At 40.0% G+C, this 25,098-nt stretch overlaps 2 protein-coding genes across 2 annotated transcripts in view; one reads left to right on the top strand and one right to left on the bottom strand.

Moving 5' to 3' along the window:
- The window catches only part of LOC102206346 (active breakpoint cluster region-related protein), a 20,491-nt gene extending 5,950 nt beyond the window's left edge, over window positions 1–14,541 (top strand). The window contains exons 6-23 of the mRNA XM_013915068.1: window positions 1,504–1,611; window positions 1,696–1,750; window positions 1,833–1,885; window positions 2,051–2,188; window positions 2,316–2,437; window positions 2,608–2,776; window positions 3,109–3,222; window positions 3,315–3,390; window positions 4,674–4,769; window positions 4,978–5,052; window positions 5,159–5,256; window positions 5,664–5,765; window positions 7,384–7,547; window positions 7,823–7,962; window positions 10,603–10,737; window positions 12,150–12,255; window positions 12,572–12,713; window positions 14,214–14,541. Of these exons, the coding sequence (XP_013770522.1) occupies window positions 1,504–1,611; window positions 1,696–1,750; window positions 1,833–1,885; window positions 2,051–2,188; window positions 2,316–2,437; window positions 2,608–2,776; window positions 3,109–3,222; window positions 3,315–3,390; window positions 4,674–4,769; window positions 4,978–5,052; window positions 5,159–5,256; window positions 5,664–5,765; window positions 7,384–7,547; window positions 7,823–7,962; window positions 10,603–10,737; window positions 12,150–12,255; window positions 12,572–12,713; window positions 14,214–14,315 (1,995 nt within the window). The 3' untranslated portion in view covers window positions 14,316–14,541. The remainder of the gene's footprint in view (window positions 1–1,503; window positions 1,612–1,695; window positions 1,751–1,832; window positions 1,886–2,050; window positions 2,189–2,315; window positions 2,438–2,607; window positions 2,777–3,108; window positions 3,223–3,314; window positions 3,391–4,673; window positions 4,770–4,977; window positions 5,053–5,158; window positions 5,257–5,663; window positions 5,766–7,383; window positions 7,548–7,822; window positions 7,963–10,602; window positions 10,738–12,149; window positions 12,256–12,571; window positions 12,714–14,213) is intronic.
- Window positions 14,542–19,882: 5,341 nt separating this feature from the next.
- Window positions 19,883–25,098, bottom strand: part of ntn5 (netrin 5) — an 18,307-nt gene continuing 13,091 nt past the window's right edge. The window contains exons 5-7 of the mRNA XM_005749783.1: window positions 22,905–22,955; window positions 22,071–22,151; window positions 19,883–21,799 (exon numbers count right to left, since the gene is read on the bottom strand). Coding sequence (XP_005749840.1) covers window positions 21,237–21,799; window positions 22,071–22,151; window positions 22,905–22,955 — 695 coding nt within the window. The 3' untranslated portion in view covers window positions 19,883–21,236. The remainder of the gene's footprint in view (window positions 21,800–22,070; window positions 22,152–22,904; window positions 22,956–25,098) is intronic.

The following is a 25,098-nucleotide window of genomic DNA, read 5'->3' as shown; positions in this document are numbered from 1 at the left end:
ATATATATATATAAAACGACTGCATTAAGCTCTGTTGTTCCTATTTTCTGTTTGTGTGTAACTTCATAAACACAATAAAATTAGTTGTGTTTATGAAGTTAGTGAAATTAAAAGCTGTGGCCCGCAATGTCAAATGAGTTTGACTTCCCTGTTGCAAACGGTCATGGTGGAGGGACTATATCCCCGCTGACATTAAACAAGAGGTGGGCTTTACCCTAGCAGGTACCCTAAACTATTTCACTAGCTGGGCCCACGTCCTCATTTTAGGTTTGGCAGCATTTTAGTAGGTAAAAGTGAATGCTTTGACATGAATTGAGCTGCGATTTGGGGAAGGCCTCGAAGGGGACTGGCGACAGCTCTCGGGCCTGGCAGATCCCCCTATACTAAATAGAAGTGAAGAAGTTAAAGAATTGAGAACAAGGAGGGAGGGAGGGTGAGGCACATAAACGAGAATAAACAGCTTGTAGAACTGGGGGAACCTATATAGATGAGAACCGGAAGGAGCGTGTTTGGAGGCGTGGTCCTGCTCCTGAAATTCCGATACATAATCTCCAATAAAACATTCCTGTTTGCATTTGCTGTGCATTTTAAAAATAGCAGTGGTTCAGTGGTTAGGATTGTTGCCTCAGAGTTTAAAAACATTCTTGATTGTGTTTGATTATTCTAAACTGGACGCAGGTGTCAATGCGTGGCAGCGAGATGATACCAATGCAGGACACAGAGCCATCTGTAGTGTAATAAAAAGTGAGTTATTGGCTGACTCAGCAAAAAAAACAAAAGGGAAAGAACAAAATATCACAAAAAAGATTAGAGTCAAGAGGCAGACACAAACTGACTATATACTATACTATACAGATGTACATTGGTGGGTGATTGGAGGAAACAGTCAAACACAGGTGACTACAATGAAAGGTAAAGGTGGTAGTAATGAAAAGAAGAACCTTCAAAATAAAACAGGAAGTAACAATGAGTCAAAGACAACCATTATGACTAACGCGAAACATGGTGACAGAGGCAAGAGAACACAAGTGCTCATTAAGATACACATTGTGGTGAAGCTACAATACATTTCCAGACACTTTTATCATTTTCTGAAGGCAATATGACTTTTCAAGTCTCATATTGTGATGAGTCAGAGAGACGCGGTGTGACAGATGGCTGAATTCCATCTGGCTGTTTCAGTTTTAAGTTTTCTGTCATTATTTTACTGGAATGGAAATGAGCTTTTGTTTGTTGTATGTAAGACTCAGGTTTTGTCCAGTGACTCTGTTTGTGGGGAAGATATGGCTGATAAAAAGGAAGGATGACATCATTAACAGAAATCTCATTTTCTCAAGTTTAGACATTGGGTTAAAGTTTTTACTCACCAGGCAATTTTAGATGGCGATAAACAGCCTGAACTGCTGCTGATTTATTCAGGCTACTTATCAAGCATCACACAGCTGTGTGTGCACCGAGGTTAGACTTTGGACCTTTTTCATCCAGTGTATTTTACCTTTGCAGGTGAGCCAGATTGGTCTGTACGGTGGCTTCATTGAAAACTACGTGAAAGCTGTTGAAGTGGTTAGGAAGTGCACCCACTCAGACCCTCGCTTCCGAACTCTAGCAGAGGTACTAAAGATCCTGCACCATCACAGTAACATTTAGCTGAGTCACACTGCATCATTGTTACTGCATCTTCTGCTGCTTTTTCAGAGCATGATGTCTAACAACGGCACAGACAAAGCTCGGACTACGTACACATTTGAAGGTACTTACAATAAAATGTGATTTTTTTTTTACAAAATACATACATGTCTGCCAGGGTCTGATAGCTCTGTTTGTGTTTATAGCTCTTCTTTACAAGCCCTTGGACAGAGTTACAAAGACCACATTAGTGCTGCAGGTAAGACCTGGACGATTTTATTAACATCCTCCTCTTAGTGTTTTTTAAATCGCTCTGGTGTTTGGTTGCATTATTTTTAATGACGAGTCCATACATTTTTTTTCCTGGAGCAGGAGCTTTCTTGTTTTGTTTTTTTCTGATTTGGCAACCTCTGTCATCTTGTAGGATCTCCTGAAGACGACGCCAACAGAGCATAGAGATTACACAGCCTTACAGGAAGCTCTGAGATTGTCTCGCAGCTTCCTGTCTGGTGTCAACGAGAGTTCACAAAGTAAACGGGAGGTCACGTTAAGTCGTGGGATGGTGAGTTTAGTCTCCAACCCGATCCCTTCAAATGAAAATGGAGAAAAGTTATATAGGACGTATGCCCTGCTGAATGTATACAGGCACCCATTTTACAACATGTCTGTGTGTGTGTGTACTCTCCCAGAGACGCCAGCTAATGCGTGATGGCTTTGTGGTGGATGTGAGTGAGAGTGAACGCAGCCTGCGTCACCTCTTCCTTTACACCGACCTCCTGCTGTGCACAAGATTTAAACATGCAAATAGAGGGTGAGCTTAGCACGAGAGCGCATTAAGGCTTGTGGGGAATGTGGTCAACCTGCAGCATGCAGTGTGCATCTGCCTTTTCACAGTTAAAAAGGAACCCTCTTAAAACTGTTTAAAGGTGTGGAAAGACTCACAAAATCTCATGACCCCTGTTCATGCTGTGTTTCTCCTAGGAAGCAGGACCAGTACAGATTCTGCTGGTATCTGCCTCTCGCCGGTCTAAGACTTCATTGGGTTGCAGACAAGGAACGGCCGCCAGAAACCAACGTGCGCTTACACAGCATACGAACAAAGATGTACGTCCTGCGTCAGCAGCTACTACAGCAGCTCCGGCAAAATCCGGTGTGTGTTTATGACACAGAGAGTGAGAGAGTAACCAGATGACTTAAATGTAAACATTTCTGGCAGCACTTCATAATACAGCCTGCAACCTACATTTAACAACAGGTTTTGTTTTTTCTAGTACCTAAACATACTCATCAGTCTGCACAGTAGAACAAGGGACTAACAACTTTTAGTTTTACAGGAAAGAGGAAACAAAGAATTTTAATAACTTTTTAAAGTGACCAGACAATGAGATAATGGTGATACTTAAGTATTTTTAGGTGCTGAAAATGACAGCCTAAATTCAGAAAACATACATTACAAATGTCACTGCATTTCTCTGTATGAAGAAAACATCCAGGAGCCTGGCAGCTCGTAGCCAGAAGAAACTGGAACAAATGGAGCTGATGTTGCTCACACACTTGATTGCTTACAGACTGGAGCTGCACAGCCCCAGTGGCAAGGTATACGAGCACACACACATTCTAATGTAGTTCACTTAAGTCCTAAACAACAGACTAAGATTACACAATGGCCTGTTTTTGTCTTATTACAGAGTCACGCTCTCCTCTTCTCCTCTCTCTATGAACTAGAAGAATGGAGGCAGGCCATACTCAAACTCACCACAGCTAGTGAGTACACAGCTTTTGACCACTCTGGAGTGTAATTACGGCTACTCTGCAAATCTATTTGTAGCTTTTCAAGCACTGTTAAGTATTTGTGGCCAGCTGTATGTCATGAAAGTGATTGAAGTCAATCTCGCCCCGGAGCATATTTTAATTTCGTTTAGTAGCTAAATAATGAACTAAACGTAAGTAATTATTTAGTTTAATTTATTAACATGTGTAATTACTTATTAAAATACCATCTTCTGTTGTGCTGCTAGCAGGCTGTGTGTAAGAGTTGAGTCGACTTAGGAGAGAAGCGAACGTGAGATGTCTCGTGGACAGCATGCGGTTTTTATAAAATGCCTACTTGTTATGTTTAAGGAAGTTGAGGGTCTTAGAAAATGTTCTGTAGGTCATGTGAGGCAGTGTTGCATCATTTATATGAGCAAAAAAAACTTGTTACTTGTTTCTGGCCACTATAAGCTGGTTATAATACTAGCTAGCTTGGTTGCTATGTATGGGTACGTCGCAGAGCCAGATAACAGCTAATTACCGTTACTACACACTCACTGATGACTTTATTAAGTACAGCTGTTAAAATCTGTGTTTACTTGTATCTCATATCGGATATCTCATCAGAACACCACATGACATTAACTTGCATTTAAGTTTGTAGCCATTGGTCAAGGTCGCCTGCTGAATTTCAAAGTGATCATCAGAATGAGGAAGAAATGTGACATCGAATGTGGTGCGGTTGTTTGTATCAGACGGGCTGCTCTGAGTATTTCAAAAACTGCTGATCTGCTTGGATTTTCCCACAAAACCATCTATAGGGTTTATATTGAATGGCATGAAAAAGAGAAAATATCCAGTAAGTGGAAGTCCCCTAGTTGATTTCAGAAGTCAGAGGAGAATGGCTGAAGTGCTTTGATCCAACAAGAATGCAACAGTAACTCAAATAACCACTTGTCAAAACCAGAGTGTGCAGAAGAGCATCTCTAAATGCACAACATGGACGTTATAGCAGCAGAAGACCACACCAGGTGCCGCTCCTTTCAGCTAAAGGAAACTGAATCTCATATGCTCACCAAGATTGGATAATAAAATGCTGCCTGGTTTGATGAATCAGATGTTCACATCAGAATTGGGCAAGAACAACATGAATGCATGGGTGCAGCCTGCCTTTTATATGCTTTATTTTTTTAGCTTTAATTGAGCCGAGCTTCAAGTTTCTCTCACTGGGGTCCAGACTAATGTGTTACTCTTCTGTCAACTGATTGTTATTTGCTTTGTGTCATGTTTGCCAGACATAGAAACTGTCCCTCCAGACTTGCTCACGTTGACCAGTTCGTGTGTGAAATTGAGAATGACCCAGCAGCCACCTCTACATAGCACTGACGCCGGTACACATCTAAGACTCACTTTTTTCTCACCACACAATCACATCTGTGTCTGAAATGCAATACACTGTGTGAGGTTCTCTCTTTGATCTTTACATGAGACCCACAATAACTTTTACCACAGCTTTCCTCGTGTGTGTCCTGTATTACCATTATGCTTTTATTCAGCGTGAATAAATCCAGTGAGATTTGTCTCTGTCTCTTTCCTCAGGACTGAACGAGGAGGCGCTATGTGGGACTTTGAGTGTGGCCATTGATTCTGGCGCTGGCCTACAGCAGCCAGCTTGTATGCTTCTTAGCATAGCATTTTGAAGCATCATGAGAGACTGGGCTATCTTCTGTCTAAGCTAAATAGTTTTGTGGTCATTAATGATGCTCTCTTTCTCACTCAGGTATGTATGTGTGTGTGGAAGTGGATGGCTTCAAGTTTTACGATCAGCAGACCCAGACACACTCTTCAGTCCTCAGCCTAAACCCTCACTGGGACCAGGTTAGACTCAAGCCTTTTGAAATATGAAATATTACATTTGGCTTTAATATTGAGTTAATTTGTTAAAGTAAAGAAAATAAGAGACATCAGAGCATTTGAGGAAAAGTCCTACTATCTTGTAGATGGGATTTGTCAACCAGTTCAAGGTAGCAATTCTTCATTTCTTCTTCATGTCTAGACAGTACCCGACATGATGTCAGGTTTGAGCTTAGGGGATTACAAAAGTCTGCACTTCTGGTGTGACAATACCATGCTTTAAACATTATCAGAGGCAGTAAAATCAACACTAAATCCGACTAGTAGGCCGAAGTGAAGGATTTAGAATAAGACATAGATTCTCCACATGCAGCTTAAGGAAGTTAAAGTCTTTTTTCATTGTTAACATCTTTTTTTTACATTTTAAACAGGAGCTGTCTTTCCAGGTGGACGGTGCACAGAACTTGAGGGTGTTATGTGTGAGTCAGTCAAATGGACAGGATGATACTGTTCTGGGAAAAAATACAGTAAAGGTACGGAGAGGCCTAAGAACTTCAGCTTTATCTTTATTAATACCAGTAAGCTGGTTTTCAATATAATATTAAACATATAATCCAAGATCTTTCCCAGCAACACTGAAGAAAAAAAATATGTTAAAAATGGGTTTTAACAGTTGCAGTTCCTCTTTAATTTGCAGAGATGATTAATGTCTATTCTGGGTTTGAGCCCACAGAAACTGTGGTTCACGTTGTAACAGGACTTGTCCGGGATATTTAATACCAATTAGTGAAAATGGAGTTTGAGTCAGTGTTGATGGCTAACTTAGCTTGTACTTTTCTAAATGCATGCATTTGCATGTAATCATTGGTTATTATTAATCTCTGGCTTGAAATGAATTGAACTGAATGATTAGCTGAAGTACTTTTACTATTTGGCATCGTGGCCATTTGTCACAAACTGGCTCAAAGTAGAGGACGAGATAACAGTTCCTACAAGAGGTTTATTCAAATAAAACATCTTAAACATAAAATTATTTTAAACATAAAATACCTAAGACACAAACATCAAAGTGGGTGATGACAGGTGGAGTGAAAGCAGAAGGGAAATGCAGGCAAGTGGCTGGGCATCAGCTACAAATTTTAAACTACAGCAACAGTAGTACACCATTGTTTCCAATGACAGTAGGAGAGACCTGCCCTCCCTAAATGGGCCCCACTCACTCCCATTGTAAGCAATGAAAGCCACTCAGCAGGAAATGAGAAGGAGTTATCCCTCTGTGAGTGAGAAAAAGAAGAAGAGAAAAGAGGAAGAGAAAAAAGAAAAATGAGGAAGCTTTTTTTGTTTTTGGAGCAATCAAATGAATCATAGATAACTAAATGCTTAAATAACATTAAATAACTGTGAGAGACACACATGAATAATAGAGCATCACATAATTTGTTTTTTGTGACATCTTCTTACCCTAACCCCACATGGTCACTGCGGATGGCTGGCCCTCCCTGAGCCTGCCACAGCTTTCTTCCTGTTAAAAGGGTTAATGGGTTTTTTTAATAGAACGGTTGTTTTAGGTGTCAGATAATTTATAACATAGTAATGAATGTTCTGTGAATTTTTGCTTGGGTCTCCCACAAAATCTGAAATTGCCACTGAATTTAAGAGACAGAGAGTAAAGTTTTATAGCCTGGAAAGCCTGGTGAGCTACATTACCTGATGGCGCTTCTATGTCAGGCAGTTATCAGTAAGAGTAGGCCAGGATGTCCTTGAGACAACAGTAGGAGGGTAACATAATCTAGGTTAACCAATAGGGCATAGGACATTGTCTAAACTTGACTTTTGGCACACATAGCGTAGCTGGGACCTATCCCAGCTACCACAGGGCAAGAGGCAGGCTACATAGAGACAGACATATTACTTTATTTTCTGTCTTATCTTGTGCAACTATTTTTGAAAGGTATTGCATAAATGAAGCTTATTATTATCATTAATTTGGCACGTGCCTTTTTTTGCCAATCCAGATATATAGTTTAGGGGTAAAAATGCCCAATGTAATTATTTCACCAGACAGATTTTTTTCTAACTAATGATCCTACCATTTCCTTTATTTTAAAACCCCATGTCAAGTTGAATTTTACTTTTTTCTGTGTTCATCAGTTGGACTCTAAAACTCTGAATAAGCGATGGAAAAAACAGACCCTACAGCTGGGCCAGGTGGAGCTCACCCTCTCTCTCAAGTACTGTCCCCACCCACTGGGACCACCCAGCTCCACAGTTCAACAGCCGCCAATCTTTGGCGTCCCCATTGAAACCGTGGCAAAGTAAGTTCCTGCCTATCATGTCAGTGTGTCAGCTGGCTCCTTCTTGGCCTACCCGAACAGTCTAGACACCTTGAAACTGAAAGCTGTAGCTTGGTTCAGAGTTTTATTTCCCCTGTGTGCCCTTTCGTGGAGCTAGTTTTCAGTTTAATTTGTGGGAAAGTGGATTAAAGGGAAGCAGAAGTGTGGCGGGAGTGGAGATTGAAATGAAATGAAACAGCCTATCAATCAAATGCAACATAACTTACACAATGCTTAAAGTCTCAATCCTCTGTCAGACAGGAGGGAGTGCTGGTTCCTCATGTGGTGCGATGCTGCGTGGAGGAAGTGGAGAGGAGAGGCATGGACGAGGTGGGAATCTACAGGATTTCAGGAACAACCAGTGAAATCAGCACGCTCAAGGCTGCGTTCAACAACAGTAAGAAAAACATAACACAGAAAAATGATCTTTTTGTTGGAAAGTGCAGTGATAAAGAGTTGTTGCAATGCAAGGAGCAGATTGGAGTGAGCTGCAGTCATCAGGCTCTTCACTCAGGTCTTCTTTAACATGACCAGAGATGGGCAGTAATGTGTTACTTGTAACGCATTACTATAATCTGATTACTTTTTTCAAGTAACGAGTACAGTAAGGGATTACTATTGCAAAAATGGTAATTAGATTACCATTACTTTCCCGTAGGAACGCTGCGTTACTGCGTTACTAAAACCGTGATTTTTTTTTTGCGAGAATGTCTCATGACAGTGACGTAAGTGAGTGCGATGTTCGTGACAACAGCTGTGTGCAGATCAACAGTGGATAATATATCGAGTGCGGGAGAGAGTATGAGCGTGCAGCGTTTAAAGCGTGGAAGTACTGACCTTACTTTGAGTTTGATTCCATAAAAAGTGACAAAAACATTAGTGTCCATCGTGCGTGGGAAGAAAACTTCTTTTACACCGAACCCCCCCCTCCAAACAAGCTCCGAGTGCGCAACGACATAATGGGAAATTCACAGAGAAACTCGCGGATTTTTCAACTGACCGCTGCGGCACACCTGCACCAGAGCACACCTCCGGCTACCCTACTCCTGCTTTACAGGTGAAAATAGAGCAACAGGACCGCTGAGTCTTTGACTTTATTTACTTTCTGCTGTGTTTTACTTGCATCTATTTGAAAGAGTGAGTGTAAACACAAAAAATATTTTATTTTATGTGCTGGAATGTGCAGAAAATAGGTTTAAATGTTAAACTAATTTCTTCCAGTCAGAATTTTGCATATAATTTAATTTTTGCTTGATGCATAAAGTTAAAAGCTTAAAACTAATAAAACAAGTTTAAAAAAAGAGACTTTTCCATTTGATTTGTATGATGGATTATGCAGAAAAAGTAGAATTGGGCTGAAAGATCTATCGCTTTATCACCTACTCAGGTTGTAAAACATGTTTTTAAAAAGTAACTAAGTAACTAAATAATGAATTACTTTTGAAAATAAGTAATCAGTAAAGTAACGGGATTACTTTTTGGGGGAAGTAATCAGTAATTAGTTACTCATTACTTTTTTCAAGTAACTTGACCAACACTGAACATGACCCAGACATTTTCAGCTTCCTCATCCTCTTTCCTAAACATTATTCAGGACAGTCCTTTTGTTAATAGTAAAAGTCAGTGAGAATCAGGAACTGCAGTCAAGGGAAATAACATGCATGTTTGTCTTTGAACTTCCTTGATCCTGGGTTTTATCTTCCCGCCAAATAGTGCCTCATATCAGCATGGTAACAAGTTTTTACAAGTTTTGTTAGGAAAACTGCAGCACGTTATTGAAACATGTGTAAACATACATGGGAGTACAGTATATAAGGTAAAAACAGCATTTATGCAGTTCTAATAAGGTTAAGTCAATATTTCAATTTTATACTTCAACACAGTCTGAGCTCTCTTGGGCAGTTTGCTTGTCATTTCTGTAAGAAGTCTTCAGGAAAAGTTCTCCAGGTTTCTTTAAGGACATTCAAAGCTCTTCCATGAATGTTGGCTGGATTTCGATGATACTTCAATATTGAGGTCTGGGCTCTGGGGAGGCCAGACCATGACTGATGGTGTTTCATTGTGTGTTTCTATCCAGGAACACTTTAACTGAACTATATTTGGGATGCTTAAAAATGAAATTGAAATACCTCATTCTTTTCTCCTTATTTCTCTTCCTTAAGAATTCCCTTCCTTTTTTAAAGCCACACTGTTCGGATGAGGTTTCAGTGAACAGCAGATTGATAAACTTAAGGGTTCTCAGGTCCTGGGTCTTAGATACACCTTTTTCCTATTTATTAAGGACAGTTGTTGTTGTTGCTGTGAATAGTTTTTTAGGCCTACTTAACAAAATGAAAAGTGATTCCAGACTTTTGCACAGTGCTGTATGTTTGTATTTAGCAATAATGTTTGAGCACTAAACATACAGTATGACTTAAAAAAATATAATTAAAATGCTAAACTGAAGGCTCAAAGAGGCATCAGTTCATTGGTTGCAGACCAAGAATTTTTAAAAACTCAACTATCACCAAAATAATTTCCTTGAAATCGTAACTTTCTTCCAAGAGAAACACTAGTGGTGACATTTGACCTTGACTCTTGAGTTTAGGTGCAACATCTCAGAAACATTTATCTCTTGCTAGTGCTGCACTGTGCCAAAGATAGCTGACTTTAAACCCACATGTTTCTTTTGTCTAGGAAAGAACTGACTGAAAAGTGAACACTGTCATTGTTGCTAGCGACTAAAATGTCTGTTTAGCTAAAAACACCTGATTGCTTTAAAAATGTATGCACACATTCAATATCAGACAGATTAATCAATGAACGGCAGTCTTGGAGGATGAACACTTAATATGCAGGCAAACGTATATTATGGTCTCTTTGTCTTGTTTATCGTAAGAAAAACAAAAACTGACTCAAAATCTTTGACCTGATGATCTACATCTGCAATGCAGCGCATACCCATACATGTTCTTGTGCCTGTGAGGAAGGAAGTGAAGGTTAAAAGAAGATACCTGTAATAAAGATGATTATCATTATCTGTCCCTTTTCTGATCAGATCTCCGTGAAGCGGTGACGAAGCTGAGAAGCGCAGAAGTGAACGCTGTGTCTGGTGTTCTCAAACTTTACTTCAGAGAGCTGCCTGAACCCCTGATACCCACTGAGCTTTTTCAGAGTCTGACAAGAAGTCTAGGTAAGACAACACATCCCCAGTACAGTACATGACAAAGCACATGCATACTGTATGCATACTTCACTGAAGTTTAGCTCTAAACCTTTAAACTACTTGCATAGTTTGTTGTTAGAACTGGTATCTCTTCAGTGCAAATTCATCATCTAGAAGCTTTTTACTGCTTGTAAAGGAATGAAAAAAAGAGGCTAAAACAATTATAGATGAATCATCTATCAAAATAGATATTCTGCTTCCTGTGAGTTTTCACAGCCTGAAAACTGAAGCCAGTTCAGAAATGCCTTAGATGTGCTTTCTTTTTAATGACAAGCAAGAGAGATCGGGCTGCATAAAGGCCGATGGCAAAACAACTGTTGATCTATGACCACAGTGAACTGATATGTTTTTCAGCACTAGTTTCAAGTGTTACTGAATGATGCACATTTGCATGTGATGGTTGTCAATAGAGCGAGAAAAGAGGAGAAAGCAGGGTACACTTCAGGGTGGGCCTGTTTTACATTGTGGTTGTGGTTGATTACTCATTTGAGAGGGTTCCTGTGTGAACACAGAGGAAAGGTGCTTCAGTGCGTCCTTATTACCCACCATAAGTGTCTTTTGACCTATCTCTCTCCCCTCACCGCCCAACTGGTCACAGTAGATGGCTACCCCACCCTGAGCCTGGCACTGCTACATGTTTCTTCCTGTTAAAAGGGAGTTTTCCCTTCCCACTGTTCAAGTGCTTGCTCATAGTGTTGTCTGACTGTTGGGGTTTTTTGTCTATTATTTCAGAGTCTTTACCTTACGATATAAAGTGCTACCTTGAGCTTGTTTTGATTTAATGGTAAATATATAAAATGTAATTGAATTTGAGTAAAACAAGAGGATAACACACAAGGTGAAGTATCTATGGTGTGCATTTTGGTGCATCTTCAAGACATTGTTAAGGTAAAGAAAAGAGCATTGAGATCAGTAGCTTCTGCTGCCACATTATTTAGCATTGTTATTAATATTTCACATTATTCTTTTGTCTTCTGCATGTTTTAAATTGAAATCAGAAAAAAAATGATTAGGAAATGACATCTGCGGTGAATTTTTTCGCAAGCTTTGCTTGTGCTGTGTAACGTGCTTTAATTGTCAGAACCACCCCTCGCTCACCACATCTGCTTTCAAAGCACAATATGGCAACAGTCAAAATGCTTTGGAGATTTCACTGTGGCACCATACAAACTAATGGGGAGCGTCCATCTTTTATATAAACTCTATTTTACATACAGGGGAAAAGGGGTTTGTATATAAACCCTGAAATTCCTTCTGCAGAAGTGAGCAATAACCCTATTTCCCTAAGCTTTATTGACATGAACAGCACCTTTAAATGATGCCCTGTGAGTCTCACAGACGCTACTCAGTTAACTGCATCCTGGCTGATTTTCATGTAGACATCCAAGAACAAAACCCACGGCTGGTCTCCATGTTGTCCCTGCTGCAGTCTTGTCCTGATGCCAACCGCCACACCTTCCTCTACCTGCTGCATCACCTCCAACGGTATGAATCCACAGCTTCACCCATGACATGGTTGTATTGGTTTAACCTTCAGGATAATTATTAGAGTGAATTTTGCTCTCTCTGCTAGTTGAAACTGAAAAATGCTTACTTTTAAAAATATGTAGGAATATGAAAAAAAATACACTTAGCTCATTAAACAAACTGCACAAAATGCCGTAATGGTCAGTTAACTAGAACGCCTTACACCGGGAAGTAAGAAATATAAACTTTATTTTTTATCTTTACAAATCAGCTGATATTTTCAGTCTGTGCCTAAAACTTTTTAATGTTTTCAATCTTTTTTTTTTCCTTCCAGAATCTCAGAGAGGCAACACATTAACAAGATGTCTCTACTAAACCTTGCCACTGTGTTTGGGCCGAGTCTCCTACGCCCCCCAGTGGCTGGGCAGGGACACCATGGGCCCACTGTGGATATCTCTCAGGAGGTGGTGGTACAGGTGAGTGGATACCTGAGAAAAAGACTTGGCCGTGTTTAACACAATGTCTGCAAATGTTCTGTATTTTATTTATTTTATTTTTTCTAATGATTAATTAATGCCAAAGTGAAATAATTAGTAAAAACAAATGAAAGGTGAAAGTAAATGTCAGAGTAAAGAGTGAGCATTACTTACCAAAAAGGCATGGTTTGAAAAGAAATCAGGAAATCACAAACCTAAACAACTGTGAGCTGGGAGTGTATAAGCTACTGGTCAGCTGAGTGGGAAACTTGATAAGAGAAAATGTAATGACAAGTTGAGATTTGCATGAAAACAGGCATCATATCGTCCAAACTTGACTCCCTACCTCCTTTTCCTTGGTGTCAATGGAAAAAGTTGTTAGGTCAATGAAATGTGTGATGAAGAACAGTATGATGCCAGCTGTTTTACCGTGTTGAAACTACAATGTCCAGAAAGCAGTCTGCAAAATTTCCCCCTTACTTCAACCAAACTTGTTGGCACGCTGATCTCATAGGAAGAAGATCCTAGGTTTGAATCCACCAACCAGCTGGGGTCCTTCTGTGTGGAGTGTGTATGTTGGCCCTCTATGGGTACTCCGACGTCCTCCCACACACCAAAGACATGCATGTTGGGTTACCCAATGATCTGAAACTAGACATAGATGAGAATGATTGTCTGTCTCTATTTGTCTGTTTCAGAGACAGAGGTTGGGGGCTCAAGCCTACACCAGCTAACGTGATGTAAAAATGAATTAATAAATATTCTTAATGCTGGCAATAGAGCAGTAGACTTAATTAATACAAATTCAATTACAGCAAACCTTAAAGAAATTTTGATATAAGCTAGAACAGGGGTAGGCAACTCCAGGCCTCGGGGCCAGTGTCCTGCAGGTTTTAAAGCTCACCCTGGGTCAACACACCTGAATCACATGATTAGTTCATTACCAGGCCTCTGGAGAACTTCAAGAAATGCTGAGGAGGTCATTTAGCCATTTAAATCAGCTGTGATGGATCAAGGACAGATCTAAAACCTGCAGGACAACGCCACTCGAGGCCTGGAGTTGCCCGCCCATGAGCTAGAAGCTTGATCTGAAGAGGCAGCATCTTCATTATTGTTCATATTTCACCATACTTTATGGTGAAATATGAAGTATGGTCCATTGGCTGGACCATACTTTATGGTCCAGCCAATGCATCCTGTGCTAAAGGAGGTAGTAAAGGAAACTTTACCTTTCCTTGGTATGTAGGGAATTCAAGTAGCTCTTTTTTTATGGCTGCTCAGGCTATTCAGTTACACCTCGTGACTCGATCAATGACTGAAACTCCAAAAAAGTATGACATAATGACATCATCAGTTTTCAGTTTCCAGAAATTGTGCAAAATTTTGAACTGAAATACATTTCAAAGCTCTGAGGTGTGTGATAACTTAGAAACTTGTGTTTCTTTCACCATGGACCTGATGTGTGTGTGTGTGTGTGCATGTGTGTGTCTGTGTGTTCAGGTCCAAGTCGTTTTCAGCTACCTGCAGTGCAACAACCTCCCTGAAGCCCAGCTCTCTCTGCCACATGACTCAGACACTGAGGATGAGGCCACCCACATATGAGACCACCAGCTGTGTCATGGCCAGCAAGACATATAAATGGTTAGAAACCACACTGTGAGAGACCGCTGTCTCTCCCAATAAGAATAAACCTATTTATTGAATTTTAAAAAATGAACTCTTGTGTGTTTTTTGCTACATTTAAAATTTGCAAAATTTGTTGTTAGATATGTCCCGAACATCAGGTCGTAAAAGACACGTCAAGCATTTAAACTGGCCAAAGCTAAAATAGTTCTATACCTACATCACACATTATATTAAACTTACATAATATAAAGTAGGAAGCAAAGCAAACCAGTATTTTCAACAGTAGATTCAGATAATGATGACTTTTCGTGTCAGTTCAGTAGATTCATGACCTGTTAGGTATACAGCATACCAACAAAGTCTATTTAGTTTTCAGTAAAAAGTCATCTTAAGGAATCAAAACTGAAATCTGTTCAATGTTATTTAATTCCCTTATTTTTGTAATTCTAAGGATGACTGCCCAGGCAAAATTAAAACCCAATTTTTTAAATTTCTGTCTTTTTCCTCATTTTTACTCAAAGCTGCTCACAGGAACTTTAGCAAAAAGGGTGATTTTAAGTAGGTTTTTTTCAGAGTAAGTGAAGTAGATTGCAGTGGCACACCAAGTGCTGTGAAGGTGAGATGTGGCTGCGGAAAAATCAACCACATTTCATTTGTAAGAAGGTCAGCGGTCACCACTCTGAGCCTGAAATCTAATCGGTTATGGTTCAGATCCAACTAGACGGAGTTCAGTATGCTCCATAAAAGTCATGCACACACAGGCTCCACATACAGCATGCTGGAAGCCTCCACCCACACACACACACAGCCCACGTTTGACCCATCTACACCACATATGGGAGTCTCTTTCCAGCCACGCCACCTGGGCAGGCCGGGCTAATGTTACCTCCAACCTTTTACCCCAGTGCCCCCGCCATCAGTCTTTTGATCGCTAATCCTGGACTCCGAGTCCTGCGCACAGGGTACTAATAGACTGTAGAGTGTGTTTAGACGCCATAAAAACATCCAGAATGAGCCCCCATCCCTCCCAAAAAAGAAACGAATGGCAGGGATCACCCTGTTGCTCCCTCCGCTATAAATCACCTGTCCCCTCTAACACGGTGGCTGCCAAAATAAGGTTCTGCTTAATGACTACAAAGACAAAACGAGCCTCCCATTGCAGACTACAAAGGGAGCAGAGCTTAGGACGGCCTGACACATCCCAGACATTTGTGGCCAAACAGGGACCAGACGACCGGTCCACACCTGCGACTGGTGGGAAAACTTTAATGGGAAAAGTCAAGCTGTAGCCACGTGACGGCAGGTCCTCACGGTCTCATGCAAAAACATTATACAGACGCGCATGTATGCTCTGCATATTAAACCTATGAGTTCACTCCTCTTAAATACATTTAAAGGTTTAAAATGTCATTTTGGGATCTACCAGAATAGCTTTATGTGCTTTCATAGTGCAAGAAATACACTTTTTTTTTTACACTATAAGTTGTTGCAGCACTCGAAAATCTTCTGGTTTGCTTTAATGCAGCCATTCTCCAAAGACCAGCCTGCTCTGATTGATGAGGCATTAATTAAGTACCTGACCTGTAAGAGCGCAGTCAAGGCTGTTTAAGACATAAAGGATAACAACCTCAGAGTTCAGCTGGATAGAGTTAAAGCAGGATCTAACCCAGAGCAGGAACAAAGAGAAAATCCTGCAGAAGTTACTATGTAACACAACGCTTGTTGGAAAACCAATCTGAATTTCATTAAAATAAGTGGAGACGTGGTTGACAGGCAAAAGAAGAACCTGTAAAATCTTGGTGTACATCCAGGTTGCTTTAAATAGACTATTAGTCTTGTAAGCCCCTCTCCTTTAGAGAGAAAATTCTTTCAAAAATGGCAGTTGCAAAAAAGAAAAAAAAAGAAAAACACAACATGAAGACAGTCATATTTTTTTTTATTTGGTTTCAAACTCGTATCAAAGACTCTGATTGTGCACACTACAGATTACACAAATATTGTGTGGAAAAAAAGTGCACATTACACCAACAGGACCTGCTCAGCCATGGAAACCATGACTCCCGGTGCAGACTTTTTGTGCTGATGTTAAGGACAGATGAGGTTTGGAGCTCCAGTCACCCAGTCACCCGGTGACCCTGCTCTACAACTTCATGGTTGAGTTGCTGTGGTTCCTAAACACTTTCACTTTGCAATCAAACCACTCATGGCTGATCATGAAATGTGTACTAAGGAAGAATTTCACAAACTGACTTGTTGCTCATATTCAAATGGCTCATTCTTTCTCGAATGTTTGTAAAGGCAGACAGCATAGATAGGTGCTTAGCTGTTGCAATGGGACTCGATTATCGAGACTTTTCTCCATGCAGTGTTGCTCCGGCCTGCTACTGGTAGCATCAGCTGCCCCTCATGCAATCACTAAGAATTTTCTGCTGTTGTTGGGATGTCAAAAATAAAAGTAATCCACTGGATCTTCAGTTCCTCAGATGTCAGAAATGCACAAGAGTCACATCAACAACAACTTGTTGAGTTACAGAAGTGAATCTGGAGAGTATATAAAAGTGTCAGAGTACAAAGCAGCTGCTCATTCTTTGTTTGCGGGTGTTTCCTATTCACTTCTGGAAGACTGTCATGCACATTTGTTACATGGTGCCAAAAATAAGTGAAGGAAGACAAACCTGGACATTAAATTAGACCTTTCAATTCAGCAGCCGCGTTTTCTGAGGGATAGACTCTCACTGGTGTGGAATTTGTGTATTTTCAGACATTTTATGTTCTGTAGGAAAGCATTAACCCTATAAAACCTGAACTATCAAAAACTGCCAGGAAATTTAACAGACTGAAACCGAAACAAGGAGCAAAATCCACATTATAAAATGTTGCATGCACTGTTAATAATGATACTTGATGCAAGAAATAATTTTTCTCTCTGTGGTCATATTTTTGGCAAATACTTGATCAGAAATTTTAAAGAGGAAGGGTTGGCACATGTTTGTAGTACAGTATATCCATGTGTTTGTCTACATGTGTGTGTCATGCCGTTGCTGCCCTGAGCTGTGCCATGCTTGATTAGTCCTAATCTGGCCGGGAGTCGGGTTGCGGTGTCGGCGGCATGTCTGTATGGAAGGCATGTAGGCTGCAGGATCACAGGGATTGACCCTCTGCCTCTCAGGTTAACAGAAGCCCCCGTGTCTTTGTGTGTGTGCATCCTGAAAACAGTGTGACTTTCTGAACTTGGACTTAAGCTCTTGGGTGCGAGGCAACAATTTGGAGTGTGTGTGTAGACGGGATGAGAATAGTGTTAAATGTGTGTGTATGTTTTTGAGGACAAAGCAAATTGGTGTGTTTGCAAGAAGTCTAGTTGAACTTTGGCTCTGGCTGCAACACAGGAGGAATCACCTCTCGTAAAACGTGCCCTCGGCAGGCTGTAAACATAATACCACACGCTCACAAACACACACACTGCTGCTTCCCGTTCTGCAGAAGAAGAATCTGATCTCCTTTTTTCCCCACATGCCACCAAAACAGGGAGCCTACCCCCATCCACAGCGCTTCAGAAAAGAACATGTTGTCAGTTTAACTGGAGCAAAGCCGCAGACTATGCGAAGCCCCTGCTGCAGAGCGAGCCACTGGCTTAAGTTGTCTGTTAGTGTCGGTGTAAGTGTGTGTGTTTGGGGAGTTTTGGGATCAAACCCTCATGTCGACAGGGGCTGCACCGCGGAGACGACTGCTGACAGGTGCTTCCTGCAGCAACGCAGCAGGTGCTTCACACACACACGCACACACACCGAGACATGATTGTGCATGTGTTGACTTGCACTTTTTTCCTCTGACACACACACATAATTTGTGTGTTACGCACTGTTAACTTTTACAGCCGTGCCCTTCTCGTTTTGGGTTGTTTGGTGTTTCAGGGTGCAGAAACTCCTTTTCTTGTTTTTAGCTGCCAAAATGAAAACGTGACATTGGATGGTTTTTGCTACAATTTGTTGTTGTTTGCAAGCTGGAAACACAAACCTGACATGAGTTATTTATCACTTTCACTGGATTTTGAAAAACACAGAATACCAAGAAATTACTTGCAGTGTGTTTGCATCCACCTGATAATCACTCTACTTGTAGCTATATTTTGGTCTCCACCAACTCCTGAGGACAATATCTGTTTTTAGCTACTAAATGATCCACTGTGTTTGCCAGTTAATTGCCAAAGTTTTTCTGTCTGCTGTTTTCCTGGTAGTGTACAGCTGTGTTTTGAATTTTTTTAAACTGAAAACAGCTGCCTGCTGTTGAAAGCGTGCTAATTAGAGTAGTGAAAGTGAACCAAAACAGTATATTGAACGCCTTAAAAACAAAACAGTGAGCTGAAAGATGCTAAAAAGATGGTCCATACATTACATCTCTTTACGGTTTATATCTGAAACACTTTACATAGTACACACAGTACACATATCCACACATATTGTGTAATTAACATTTATATGTATCGTTTGAGAGTTTCTTTATCACCAGCTAGCATCAAAGTATTAGTCAAAGACACTTAGATGAATGGTCTGAATAAACACACATTTTTTGAAAAAGTAAACTATAGGCCAGTAAAAATGCCAAAGATGATTACATTAAATTTTATTAAAATTTTCTCTTTTTGTATTTCTGACGTTTTTGGCTGTTTTCATGTAATATTTATAGTATTGTTGTCATTCCATTTACTGAGTTTAAGGTGTTGAAGAATATGTGTGATGAATATAGATCCGTCAAAATGAGATATTTAAGGTACAGAATTGTGAATGTGCACTTAAATCTGACTGATTTCTTACAAAGGTCACCCTAAGTGGTTAAAAAAGAGTTTGTATTTGAATAAGTATAAAACTAAGTCTATGTTTTTTTTCTGGTAAATGATTAAAGACAGTGTACAGAAAACATGCTGCATGTTGGGTTACTGTATAAAGACATCTGAGCAGCTTGTTTGGAAGCATAATTAGCATGGTAAGCTGCCAGCTGGTTGCACGGATGTTTGGACCTCATAAGAAAAGGAAAAGAGGCCCCAAAACAGTCTCACACACTCTTCGGTGTACTGTATGTTCAGTCCCGCTGCGAGGTCATCAGTCAGCGAGTCTATTTTTCTCTCTTTATTTTCAATCATAGCCTTCACCACAGCTGCACAGCCAATCGCTGACACAGGTCCCACCAAAACAAGGTGGCTGCTCAACAAATAGGAACTCTTCCATCTGTCTTCATAACCTCCAACCACCCCCCATTTCCCCTGGGCTATGACGCGATATCTCCCAAATGGAAACAGAAGTCATGACGACAGGTTGGACCGATGTTTTTTAGATCCGTATCTGGGCTCCTTATGGTGTATCTGAGGATTCCTAGAAAATGAGGTTAAGTTAGTTTGGTCTTTGTGTCAGCTGTCCAGTGAGGGAACAGATTGTAGATAAAGTCTCTTTTCATCAAACATTGTACAGTTTGAATTAAAGGTGTGAGCGCAGTGAGGTTTTTCGTCTCCCACTACTGAAATGCATGCGAAAAGAAAGAAAGAAACTCATAAAGAAAATTAAAGCAATTTTTTTTACATTTTTAGAATTGAAATGTACTATATGTACATACATAATAAAGTGTTCTTATTTAAATGTTTTAATTTAAAAATCAATGAGTTTTCTTTGTCTAAATTGAATTAGCCTAAATGAAAAATTTCAGTTTTCAGTTTTTTAATTTCATTATTTTAGACAGGCAAGAGTAAAGATATTTGTCAAATTTAAAAAAGGAATTTAATAATATAATAATATCTTGTCTGTGCTAACCCGGCTGCCCAATGCACTCGTGGTGTCACAGCTTTGTTTTTCTTACATGAAGGTAAAAAAAACACAATCTGAGCAACACGTTATGAAGGCTATTTTAACTGATGTCCATATCAGACAGAAATAACAAAAATAAATACACTGAAATTATACTTTTACGTGGGATATACATATTCTGCAAATATTTCAAGTTGATTAAAGGGGAACAAATGTAAGTAGTTCAGCAAAATAAATAAATAATGTATTAATTATTCTGTTTAGTTTTGAAAGTTTTAGGTTTAAACTGTAAAACTACAGCATCAATGTAATAGTAAATATTAGTTATTTATAATAAATGCAAATTTGCAGTCTCCAGCATGGTTTTACATAACAGACACATTCTGTTGTAATTATCCATGTGAGCTACATGACTTTCAACTTTGTTTGGTTATTTTAATTTAGTGAAATTGCTTCAGAGACTTTTTAGTATTTGCTTTTCCCAAATTTACATGTGAATTAAAAATAAAGTCTAACATGGTATAATGGGCAATTTACAATAAAATATTTACTAGTAAAACAAAAATCACATTTTTGCACATTAACTAAACCATTTGTCATTATGTTAATTACTATTGTAAAAAGTTTTATGATGTCATTTATTGTAATATTTTCACTTTAGCTTAAAAAATTCAATAAATAAATATGATCTAAATATAGATTTTCTTTTTAAGTTTTCAAGACAAAATGCTAATTGACATTTTTCAAAGTTCAGTCAGACTTTAATTTTCAGAAGTTTCCTTAGTAGAAATATTAAAATAATGATACTTACATTTTACATTTCACCATTTTAGTCTCACAGATTCATCATCACTGAGTGATACCACTTTATGTTGCTGCAAAACTCATTATGCAATAATTAACCTCTTAAGAATGTACATAAACCTAAAGGTGGGTATGTGTTTCGGTGTTGAAGGGTTTCTTTGAGCTTTCTTCTCACCTGATTGTCAAGTCCACTGACAAAAAAATGGAATAATGTACATTTTACTCCTTGTAGTTCTTCTGTTTTTTGAGAATTTCAATATAATAGAATTTGAGTCTTTAAATCTTCTCACTGTTAAAGTTTTCATGAAGGGTTTTGAGTAGAACATATTGGATTGGGTGAAGAAGAAGAGGGTAGTGTCGCCTCAGTGGATTTAACTTTGAACATGTGCGGCACTTCTGTGCTTTCAGTCTTGTGTGTGTTTGCAGCGTGAGGCTCGACATCTTTCTCAGTCAGCAAGTGAGGGGGGACATAACCAGACTGAGGTTTTGGGTTTTCCCTGTAGCGCTGGTGGTTGTTTGCCTGTTTTGGTGGACAGCGGCCCCTCTTGTCCTGCCCCCGGAAAGCCCTGAGTTTGGGGCTCCAGTGTTCCTGCCACTGGGGGGCTAGAGTAGAGCGATCTGCCACCAGGCGCTTCTCCTCTGGCACCCAGGGCTGCTCTCCTTCATCTGCTCCGATCAGGAGGACTGTCCGACCCACCTGGAGGGCGGGGCAGCCGCAGCCAAGGTCGCGGTCAGGGACCCAAAGGGACTGAGAGCCCCTGCGAATGCGGGCGTGGGACCCAGTGCGGAAGACGACTTGCACCAAGATGGAAAACTGCCACCAGGGACCTGAGCGCTCCATACCTTTCACCTGCACCTTCAGCACTAACAAACACAGGCACAACATAGTAAAAAAAAAAAAATAGTATTTTTGATAGATTCTTTTGGTCCACAATTTAAATATTTGTTACAATTTAGATTTGATTCATTTGAATAAATAATTTAAAGACTGGTTATACTTTTCTATTTTCTGTCATACATACACTGTGGATGCTCATATCAAATATGGATAGCAGGAAACACTATAATTGTTAAATTATATTTAATAATATAATAAAAAATATATAGTGGTTAAAACAGAAAAATGGCCACTAACCATAGTTCTTTCGACAATAGGTCTCCAAGTTCATCTTGACTTTAACCTGAGAAGGCTGGCAGTATGAAACGCACTCCTCCGCTACATGAGAGACAAGCAGAGGGGGGAGAGGGAGAGAGAATCGTCAAATGAGGGTGGATATCATTTCATAGCAAGCATATCAGCACATGTCTTTTCCCCTAATTACAATATGGCTGCTTCTATTTGTCATCACAGTATCCTTTGACTAACAGATGATCCCAACTGCAGCAGGTGGGACATTCTTCGAGCCGCCGCTAGGAGGGAGTGGTTAGCCACTCCGTGGAGAGAGTGAGCAGCAGCTCCCAGAGCAGTTTCAATTCAAGGACTGATCTGTTAAAAAATATGTGGCACGCCTTCAGAGGAGATCTGATATATGATCGCACAAAAAAGCCATAAATCTAAATGCTGCGGTGACATCAGCGGGGGAGAGGATAGAAAAGGGAAAAACTTTATTGTTATTACTCAATCAAATCTTGTTGTCAGTTACACAATTTCCTGCATGAGGCATTCGGATATCATAAGTTATTATGGCAGGTTACAGCAGGCAGAAAATTTTACAGTAGAAAAATTAGATATTGGTTTAATATATTTAAGTACCAGAAGTTTAGTTAATAGATTAGTTTAAAGGTTTAAAGTTATAAAAAGTTATAAAGTTACTTTCTGTATAAAACTGTCTTTCAGGATACAATTTTCCAGACTTGCCTTCTTCTCCGTTTTTGTCTATGAATGATTGTCTGCTTAAAAAAATAATTCAAGGAGCTTCATCACATTGATGCAAAGCATTTCTCCAGGACTGCCATACATCAGACCTACCTATGCTGTACTGAGGTTGGTACACTGGAGTTGGAGCAACTTCTGGAATTCCTGCAAGCATAAACACAGTTTCAGACAAAACAGACACACAAAGAGAAACTTCAGGACACTTTCCAGAGCTGTCAGTCTGTTTCACTTCTGTGCATTATATGTGTGCGTTGTGTTTGAATGACCCTCGCTGCGTGAGGCATGCCCATGCAGAAGATAAGCAAATGTCAAAATGAACGTGTGTGTGGTCCTTTTATGGTCCACAAACCCATCCCGTGGTGCTCTCTCTAACACACAGACAGATGCAAACTTTACTTTTTGGAATTTAATAGGGTCAGACCTTCACTTCTTGTATGGTTTTGTCTCAAACATTAAACAGAGTCGTGCGTGTCGGTGGTGTGGATTAACATCCTGGTTGGTGACGCGTGCATAACCCAGGCTCTTGTAAAAGTTTGTGTGTGACAGTGCCGCCATATAAGCTCACGCATCGTCCTCTGTCCAGGTCTGGTCTTCTATGACACAACTGGGCCACTGACACCCAACACCCCCTTCCAGCTGACGGTCCCTCGTGTTTAAAAGTCAAGAAGGTGCTGTGGGTTTCTGTAAGTGTACTTAAAGTACATGTCAAGGGTTCCAATGAGGCAAATGGGGCTACCTGCATGAGCAGGGCTAGTGACAATATGATATCCATATATGCGACTGACAGACAGGGATATCTTTTGTATGCAAAAACTACCAAGCCTGATCTCCTAAAATTTCATGAAAATTTCAGAAAATTTTATGAACTGAGCAATTTCTGTCATGTCAGGCCTGCTTCCAGAACAAAATGACTGGGTCTCTATCAGAATTTAGTGACTAGCTGACTAGTGACATGCTATTCTATGTACACTACCAGTTAAAAGGTTAGACACGACTTTTTATTTAATGTTTTTTCTTTATTTTCATGACTATTTACGGTGTAGATGCTCACTCCCGGCATCAAAACTATGAATGAACACATATGGATTTATTACAAAACAAAAAAAAGTGTGAAGTAACTCAAAGCATCTTTTATATTTTTGATTCTTCAAAATAGCCACCCTTTGCTTTGATTGTTGCTTTGTATGCTCTTGGCATTCTTTTAATGAGCTTCATGAGGTAGTCGCCTGAAATGGTTTTCCAACAGTCTTTAAGGAGTCCCCAACACTTGTTGGCCCTTTTGCCTTCACTCTGAGGTCCATCTCATCCCAAACCATCTCGACTGGGTTTAGGTCAGATGACTGTGGAGGCCAGGCCATCTGTTGCAGCACTCCATCACTCTCCTTTTTGGTCAAATAGCCCTTGGGGTCATTGTCCTGTTGAAAAATAAGTGGTGGTCCAACTAAAAGTAAACCGGATAGGATGGCATGTCGCTGCAGGATGCTATGATATACATGTCAATTCAATTTTGAATAAATCCCCAACAGTGTCACCAGCAAAGCACCCCCAAACCATCATACCTGCTCTTTCAAGCTTCAGGGTGGGAACCATGCATGTAGAGACCATCCGTTCACCTTTTCTGCATCACACAAAGACAAGGCACGTGGAACCATAGATCTCAAATTTGGACTCATCGGACCAAAGCACAGATTTCCACTTGTCTAATGTCCATTCCTTGAGTTTCTTGTCCCAAACAAATCTTTACTACTTCTTGCTTTTCCTTAGTAGTGGTTTCTTAGCAGCTGTTTGACCATAAGGGCTTGATTCGCGCCGTCTCCTCTGAACAGTTGATGTAGAGATTGTGTCTCCTACTGGAACTGGTCCTCTTTTCCTGGGGCGGTCCTCATGTGAGCCAGTTTCATCGTAGCACTTGATGATTTTGGTGACTGCACATTTAAAGTTTTAGCAATTTTCCAGACTGACTGACCTTCAGTTCTTTACTTAGTTGATTGGTTCTTGCCATAATATGCTATAATCTGACGGTTGTCAAATAAGGCTGTAAACTGTGTAATAAGGCAAGAAATTCCACCAATGAACCCTGACAAGGCACACCTGTGAAGTGAAAACCATTTCAGGTGACTACATCATGAAGCTCATTTAGAGAAGGGTTTGCAGCGCTGTCAACAAAGCAAAGGGTGGCAACTCTGGCAGATCTAAAATATAAAACATATTTGCAGTTATTTACTTTTCTTTGCTACATAATCACATATATCTTGATCTATATATTTGATGTCTTCAGTATGTATCT

This window comes from Pundamilia nyererei, unplaced genomic scaffold (assembly GCF_000239375.1).
Source record: "Pundamilia nyererei isolate P.nyererei 1_Seehausen unplaced genomic scaffold, PunNye1.0 scaffold00254, whole genome shotgun sequence".
In the NCBI taxonomy this organism is placed as follows: domain Eukaryota; kingdom Metazoa; phylum Chordata; class Actinopteri; order Cichliformes; family Cichlidae; genus Pundamilia; species Pundamilia nyererei.
The sequence above is the reverse complement of the archived record's forward strand: the minus strand, read 5'-3'. Positions and strand labels throughout refer to the sequence as shown.